We start from the raw sequence: 8,885 nt of genomic DNA on the forward strand, positions 1-8,885 counted from the left end.
AGCTATTTTATCAGCAAGTCACCCTCCTTTTTTTAAAAATGGAAAATCCCTTTGGATGAGCTGACTAAGTGGGTGGTAGACAAACAACTTTGTCTAAATCAAACTTACACTTCAGACCTCCTTATGAATGTCAGAGAAAAGTAAAAAATAAAGTATATTTAAGGCTTTCTTGAGAATTTGATGCCATTTATTTTCTAGCATCACTTGCCAAAAGAATTTGGGTCAGGAGGAGCAACTGAAGACTTGAGTTTTGTGCAGTTGAGCCGTTTTCTGTGGCTGCAGATGATCAACAGGCTGCACTACGACAAGTGGCCCACTCAAAAACTGCTGTGTGTGTGCGCATGTGTGTGCGGAGGCCCACTCCTCAGAGTTTACGAACAGGGTCGGCATTGTCCCGTCCCACTCCCCACGGGTTCGCTCAGTTAACACAGTACCCTCTCTCTGTCCCTCCCAACACACACACACACACACACACACACAGAGCTCCCATTGTGGTACAGAAATAGCAAGTGTAATCTGACTAAAGTGCTCTTCCAGGGAAAAGGGAACAGAAAAATTTAGGCAGAAGCGGAAAAATGTCCGCTTCCGAAGAAGCAGTCAGTTCATTGACATGTTTATGTTGTGCTTTTATAAGTGAATGCAAATCCAGTGGTTAGTAATTACTATTTATTCTTAAGCCTGTCTGTGGTTAAAACCACTTAGATTAGACGATATACCAAAAGTAATCTTTAGGCCAGTTCCATTTCATTCCATCCCAGTTTAGAAATGAAAGCTTTAAAAAAAGCAACAGACTTTTTCAATTCCATGTTTTAAAATGTGTGATACAGCAAAGTGATTTTTTTTTTTTCAATAGGAAAAAAAGAAAAGAAATGTCTGATTTATCAGTGATGAAAGTCATGACTTGTTTTAGTCCTAGATGAGATTTTCATGCTCCCGTTAGAGCTGCGGCTGGAGGCGTTATGTTTTCAGGCTATCCCTCCATCTGTCCCGTTCTCACAATTGTGATATCTCCTGAGGAATTTCAGATTTGACCCAATAGTTCACTTAGACTCGAGAAAAACCAATTAAATTTCAATTCAGCATTTTATATTCAAAGAGGTCACAGGTCAGCTACCTCGTGATGTCACAATGTTGCCAAAACCGTCAACTCTTCAGATCATTATTCACCATCATAGCTGCAGAGATTGTGTCCCTAACTGACATTTAGAAGGATACTAAATTGATGATACTAGATTTATTTCTCCTAAAGTTTTCACTGCATCTATTATAAGAGTTTCCCTCCAAGTATTAATGGTAAATGTTGTTCTATGCTAATTAAAAAAAAAAAAAAAAATTGTAACATTTGGTCACATACATCCAAGTTATTCTATCGCATAAATAACAAGTTTTTTTTTTTTTTCTTTAGCTGAAACCACTAATGAGGAGTTGTTAAGGGAGTGTTTTCAACAATGACAATGTGTTAGTGTCTCGAATGTTCAGTAATTACAACTTTTGTTTCTTTATAGTGAAATGAGTATAGAGCAGGGGTGGGCAATCTCAGTCCACGAGGGCCGGTGTCCCTGCAGGTTTTAGATGTGTCCTCGAACCAACACAGCTGATTTAAATGGCTAAATTAGCTCCTCAACATGTCCTGAAGTTCTCCAGAGGCCTGGTAACGAACTAATCATGTGATTCAGGTGTGCTGACCCAAGGTGAGATCTAAAACCTGCAGGGACACCGGCCCTCGTGGGCTGAGATTGTTCACAGCCCATGAACTGTCTGTATGCTGCTGTGCTTGGCGATTTAGGGCCCCAAACATCTTTCTTTTCACTCTGTTTAAACTTGAAGTACTGTTTTAACTTCCTGACCTTCTGACTCTTAATCTGGCTGCCACGGCTCCCTGCAGCTGCCAGATTGCTTGCTTCCTGCTCAGAGATGTGGGAAAACACACACAAAAACCCACCTGTCCTTATCAGCTGTTTGTGTCTTTGCTAGGTCAGCTGTCAGCACAGTGTAAGATGTTGAGATCACTGGGCAGAGTGTGCTAACTGTTTTGCTGACATGTAATATGCTCTCTGGAGGTTGGTGCTTGTTAGTGTTGTACTGCGAGGTGTGTATGTGTGTGGGGGATGGTGAATGAACTACCACTGTTGGTAATAATCTCCTGTGCTTGTTTTGCAGATAAATATGCTGAGTTTGACCTGAACGACCAAGGAGAGATTGGTGAGTAATAAAACAACCCAGATAACAACTGTCGCTCAAGCCCATGTTGACATGAGACAACAGTAATTAATGCTGTGTGTGTGTTGTCTGCCCCCAGTGGGCGCAGGATTTAAACAGGCTCATGTTACTTTGCTGTGTGCTGCATGGGAAGTGAGACTGTTCTGTCCATTGTTGTGGAAGGTTTTGAAACAGGTGTGGGGCCAACTGTAGTGTCAGGATCTGTTTGCGGTTCCTAAAACAAGCTCCTGTATGTCCTATAAAACTTCCCCAGTCAGCAAAATATCTCTGAATATTAGCCCCTATTCAGTTTTCTGGTCTCTGCACAATTAATATTGGTTTTCCATAATTTTGCACAGATATCTTTGTGATTCAGAAGCACTTTTACCAAATCATTACAATGTATTTTAAACTCATTCCAGCTGAAATAAATGGTATTTCTGTCAGAAGCAGACATTATAAAACTGTTAGACAGAAACGATCTCTGTGTGATAAATGCTTGAAACTTTCTGTGTAAAATTAGTCAAAAATCTATTGTAGGTGTTGATGTAATTTAGCGTTTTTGAAAGTTTTTTTTCTTTTCTTCATATTATTGCGGAAAAGAAAGACTTGTACATAAATAGGAAAGCAATTCACCTTTTTCTGCTAATCATGGATCCATTTGTCAACTCCACTTTGTCTCAGATCTGATGGGTCTCAAGCGGATGATGGAGAAACTGGGAGTGCCCAAGACCCACTTGGAGTTGAAAAAAATGATCGTGGAGGTGACAGGCGGCAGCAGCAGCAACACCATTAACTACAGGGACTTTGTCAAGATGATGCTTGGCAAGCGCTCAGCTGTGCTCAAATTGTAAGTAAACCCCCTTTTAGTGTGTGTGCATGTGTGTTTGGGGTTGTTTTTGTTTTTTAACAGTGATATTTTGTTTAATGTACGACTGTGTGCTGGTTCATTGCTTGTGTTCACATGTCTAATAGGGAGGATATGAACTGTGTGCTGTGTCAGCCAATTGCTTCCTTAAACAGCAGGGGGTTCAGGGATGACAAGGGATGATGTCACAGCCCACATGCTGCATTGGCTGCTAATCAGCATGATAACAAAACCCATCTCTGTAGCCTATCCATAGTCAGCTCATCCCTCTCTGTAGTGGGGATCCTAATCTTAGGGTACTGAGAATAGGCTGATTAACTACTTATGGTTGCATAGGCCTGACAAAGCCACCAAAATTTACCATACTGTGTCATTAAAATGTACCCTTTACAATAGAAATGGTGTCTATAGAATATGTAATAACTTTTTCATGCTCCCCAGTGGATAAAGTGGTGCACCTGTTTTTAAATGTGTTAATGTAGCCAGTGTAAGCCGTTTAAAGCAGCCTTGCACTAGGTCAACCTACAGGAGCTAGAGCCTGTAATGGCTGCTGCGTGTCAGCTCTGCTGGACTAAGCTGGCTGGACCGTTTAGCAGACAAATCTTATAATCCTGAAAAACAGCAAGCAGAGAAAATGCATAGCATTTCCTCCTCACTTTTGAACAACACTCAAATGTTGTTCAAAAGTGTATCCCATAATCCCACAGCTGCTAATTATAAACATTTAAATCCCTTCCTGCTTCTCTTGTCTGCTTGCTGATATTCTAGTAACACTGTTGTTGCATCCAGAAATAACATTTATCATTATCAGTATTTGGCTACACTTTCTAATATATGTAATACATGCATATCATATTTCCTGTTCTACAGAAAAATGAAATAATTATCTGTATGGTTAACTACTAACTAGGGGTGCAACAATACTCGTATCGATATTGAACTGTTCGATATATCGGTTCCGTATGCATATGTATCGAACAATACAATGTTTTATTTTATCAACTTTTCTTCTGACGATGCTGTCTGTGTTGAGCGCTCAGTTGATCTGCGTTTGACTACTCCGCCTAGGCTGCACTGTCGAGTGCAGAGCCACTGCGCGCAGCACAAGCTAGCAAGACAGAAGCTAAGCTTGTTGCAACATGGCAACTTCCTCAACGCTACCCGAGATTGAACCTCCCCCACCCTCATTCAGATCTGGCGTTTGGAACTATCTTGGTTTTCATGTGAAGCATGACCCTGATGGTAAGCGCGTCATGGACAAAAGTAAAAGAGTATGTCGGATGTGCCACGCAATGCTCAATTGGTGGGAACTTGTGCGTTAGCTCAGTTAGCTTGTTAACGTGTTGATGCCGCCCAGCCCCACGCACGGGGCGATCCGCGGTAACTCGTTAACGGAGATTTGCCGCGTTATGGCATTAATGTCATTTTAACAAGATTAACGCTGACAGCACTAGTGGGAACACAACGAATATGACTGTACATTTACGCTGACATCATCCTAGTGCAAAGACAAGTGGAAGCACACAAAACAACAAACTTCACCCGAGTCATTTAGACAGCTGTTAGCACACGATTCTTCTTATGGGACCTGATGTTTAATATGCTGCTGAGACTATACCTCAGAAGGAGCATATAGTATAGCTTTTATTTCATGTGGGGTTTTTTTTTTGGGGGGGGGGTCTCGAGAGGATATGAGAGGGAGAAGCTGAGGCCACGGAACAGCTTTAGACTGATGTTATTCAAAGCATTTGGCAGGACAATAATTGATTTTGGTTGTAATTAGAGGGCAATGAATGACACCAAGCTCCGCAACTGGGCTAAGTTAGTGTTAGTGCAGTGCACAAGTACAAAAGAAGACACAGTCATAATTTGTTAGACCAAGATTTTGATTGACAAATGGGCCGTGTAGGGATTTGTTAAAGGTCTTGCAGGAGAGCAGCAAAGGAAACCTTGCTCTTTGAAGAGATAAGTGTAATGGAGTCTTTATCAGATAATAAAGTCACACTGATTAAACAACACACATAGATGCCATAACATTAAACAGTCTGTTCAATGTTATTGCAGCTGGTCTGGCTGCACAGGCATCAAAGTCCACGTGAGTCGCTCCCTTTAAAACTATTGGCCATCTGCTATTAAGATGCCAGAATTCCCACCTCAACCCCTTTTAAAATATGCTTGCACTTTGGGGAAAAATACAGATGTGTGCTCATCTCTGTAAAAATCACAAATCCTTATGCTGACAGAACATGGTCACAATGGTCATGAAAACTCTTCAGTTCAAACATTACATTGATGAATATTAGTGGTGACGGGTAGAATGGCAGACAAGTCCTAAGTGTGAAGAAAAATGAGTGAGAGTAGTGGTCAGAGGAATGTGCCGGAGTTTGAGTTGCTGAGTGCCTGTTTCGTCACTGGGATCATTACTCCTTATGAGCTTACTGGAGCTTTGCAGAGTTTTCCAAAAAAGGAAGTTAAAGGCAGGCATTTGCTCTGAATAGCTCTTGTCAGATCACTCACTGTGCTGTGTCCAGTCGGAACCACTGTTGCCCTCGGTCCTTTTGTGGTTTCCTTTCATTCCATTCCTTTCACTTATTGCTCAGCTGCTTCTTGCCTGACTGCTACATCCTGTGTCTACTGTCAGTCTTTTGAATTTACATCTAAATTAATATTTTACAGTCTTTATGCCTCTCTCCGTGGTGCTGAAGGGAACATGCCAAGGCACTTTATTAGGATCTTGCTAGTACTGTTTTGCCTTGAGAATTGTCCTAATTCTCCATTTCACAGATTCAGCAAGGTGCAGAATAATTCCTGAGATTTAGCTCCATATTGACATGATAGCATCACGTAGTTGCGGCAGATTTGCCAGTTGCACATCTTTGGTGTGACTCTTATTTTACTACATTCCAATGCTCTATTAGATTGAGATCTGGTGATTTTGGTGGTCACATTGAACTTGCTGTCATGTTCAAAAACCCAGTTTGATATGATTTGAGCTTTAACATGACAGATTATCTTGTCTTCTGAAGATGTGTGGTCATAACGGGATGGAGTTGGTCAGCAACAATACTGTGGTGTTTTAAAAGATGCTCAGGTGGTGCTAATTGGTCCAAAGGTTGTGATGAACACGTTTCCCACACCTTTACACCACTAGCCTAAACTGTTGATACAGGGTAGAGTTATGCTTTTACGGGCAAATGTTGCAGAAACCAACAGACCAGGCAGCATTTATCCAAACTTCTTTCCGGTTTTGGTGAGTCTGTGTCAATTGTTGCCTCATTTTCCAGTTCTTAGCTGACAGAAGTGGTCTTCTGATGCTGTAGCACAGCTGGTTCAAGGTTTGCCCTGTTGTGCATGTGCATTTAGGGATGTTCTTTATTATTCTTTGTTAAAGTGGTTATTCATGTTGCTCTGGGCTTCCTATCAGCTTAAAGCAATCTGGCCATATTCCTCTTATATTAACAACAGATTTTTATCAACATTTATTGGATATTTTCTTTCAGACCATTCTTTGTAAATCCTACAACTGGTTGTGTGGGAAAATCCCAGTAGATCAGCCTTTAAAAGTGAAATACCCAGACCAGCAACAACCTGTCATGTTCACACTCTCCTAAATCACCTTTGTTCCCCTTCTGAGTCTGGGTTTGAACTTCAGATAGCCATGTTCATCATATTTACATGTATAATTGCATTGAGCTGCAATTACGCATGGTGACAATGATGTAAATACTGCTCTGCTGGTCCTGTGATGGACCTATAGAGGGTGCAACTTCCCTGCTGGGATACGCTCAAATTAACATTAAATGGAGATCTTGTGTTAACTGCCCATGACTCATCTCTCTCCACAGAGTTTTGGTTTTTGAAGACAAAGCCAATGGCTCTCCCTGCAAGCCGGCCGGACCCCCTCCAAAGCGGGACATCGCTAGCCTTCCTTAAGTGTCAGGCCTCCATGCTGCTAAAGGAGCTGAGGGACCATCAATAGCTATGTGGAATAATGTGGAGTGTCGTGTTCATGTGGGACCAGTGATCAAGAACGTCATTTTGTGAATATGATGTGTGTGAGTTTTCTGTTTGAAAGACTGAGCCCAAAACTCACTAAAATTGTTTGACTGTGAATATTTTATTCCTCTTTTTTCCCTCCTTTAATTAAAATGTAGCAGTGATAATAGTAACTTGTAATCAGCTTGATAAATTACATTTTGTAGTGTGTTTCATGGTTGCATTTTAAGGGAAGACTTAAAATTCTCCAGAGGTCTCTTTTGCTTCCACGGTCTGTTTCTTTTTTTTCTTTTTGACACATTGATTTTAATGATTTAGAGCACTATGCTTTTGGAAAAGCACAAGGAAAATGAACAGTTTATTCCAACACATTTTTGCACTCTTCTTAGCACTCTTTCATGCATTCCTGCCAAGCTTATCTTGGTCAACATCTTCGCTTCAGATCAGATGCCAGAGATTTCAAGCCCTACCCACTTCCTCTGGGTCTAAAGCCCCTTTTGAGTCAAAGTACTGATCTGGAATGAGTAACCAAGTTATCATTCCCACTTTATGATATATTTAAAAAAAAACACACTGGTGTACATGTGTGTACTTGCTGTACTTTGTGAGTCACAATGTTAGTAAAAGGATAAGGCATGTTGTTGACTTTCAGTGTCCTTATGTGGCTTGAAAAGCAGTAAATATGACTCTATTTAGAACCGCTAGTCTAAGTTTGACATACAGGCACGCAAGCAGAACAGATGTACATATTATACTACACATCGTACAATCATATTATTTCCAAGTGCCTCAAAATGCAGATACTGTAGAGCTTACACAGTTTGGAGGAGGGAGTGCACACTAGTGTTCAGTTCAAGCAGTCCTTTTAGTGTATGAATTCAAGAAAACCGTGAGATGCTATCATTTAGTGTTTGGTGAGAATTTTAATGATGTTTGTTGAAGTGTCTGATGTAGTTTTTGTTACTGGTTTCCACAATATTCTGAGTGAGTGAGGTTCACATATGGTGGATTTATTTTTTCTGTTTTTTTTTGTTTGTTTGTTTTGTTTTGTTTTTCTTCCCCCTTTTCTAACCATTATTTTGTATGCCACTGAAAAAATGTAACCTGATATTGGGTTATTTGTCTTTGTCGAGTTGTCTTCCTCATATTGTTCCATAAGCCAGCCATTTATCTCTAACATGGTTTCTTCTCCTACATGTTAAGTAATTTATGACTGTGTTTGTCTCCCCAGTATAAATGTTCTTTTAACAAACAGTATTTACTGTGAAATTGATACTTTGACACATAACATGTTTTAACACCATTATGATACTTTGTCTTTCGTCTGGTGGTTATTTTACATATTTAGTGTTGTTAAGATACACATTGTTTTGCCGACACCAAAGCAATTAAAAGTCTTCTTACACTGGGCACAAGTGTTGAGTTGTTCACTGTGGCAAAACTTGTCTTAAACTGGTAAGATTTTAGGGTTAGCAAGTTTCAGATGGTTAGTTTTGTAAGTATTTGAACAGTGATATAGTTTTTGTAACTTGGCCTTTGTACAGGAGCCCAGTGGATTTTTAAATCAAAGGAAGTGATTTAAGTGCTGACTTCTTGCTTTAATAAAAATGGTTCAAAAGTATTGTATTAACCACTTTTACATCTGAATCATAGCACATCATTTGTCAGAAAGTGGAGGCACGTTATGCATGTATGGCTGTAGGTGTAACTAGAGTTTACTGATGATGTGAATGCTGATAAAACCAGCAAGATGAAACCTGAAGTGTATCAGGCTATAACACCTGCTCAGATTCAGCCAAATGTTGCAAAGCAGATCAGAAAG

General features: G+C 40.3%; 1 protein-coding gene across 1 annotated transcript; it reads left to right on the plus strand.

Moving 5' to 3' along the window:
* Window positions 1-1,702: 1,702 nt before the first annotated feature.
* aif1l (allograft inflammatory factor 1-like) lies at window positions 1,703-8,372 on the plus strand. Its single transcript, XM_039999895.1, has 4 exons — window positions 1,703-2,060; window positions 2,161-2,202; window positions 2,884-3,049; window positions 6,913-8,372. Exons 1-4 carry the CDS (start codon window positions 2,048-2,050, stop codon window positions 6,998-7,000), a joined length of 309 nt encoding a protein of 102 aa, XP_039855829.1. The 5' UTR covers window positions 1,703-2,047; the 3' UTR covers window positions 7,001-8,372.
* The last annotated feature ends 513 nt before the right edge of the window (window positions 8,373-8,885 follow it).

This window comes from Simochromis diagramma, unplaced genomic scaffold, assembly GCF_900408965.1.
Source record: "Simochromis diagramma unplaced genomic scaffold, fSimDia1.1 OVJJ01000596.1, whole genome shotgun sequence".
NCBI classification, from domain to species: domain Eukaryota; kingdom Metazoa; phylum Chordata; class Actinopteri; order Cichliformes; family Cichlidae; genus Simochromis; species Simochromis diagramma.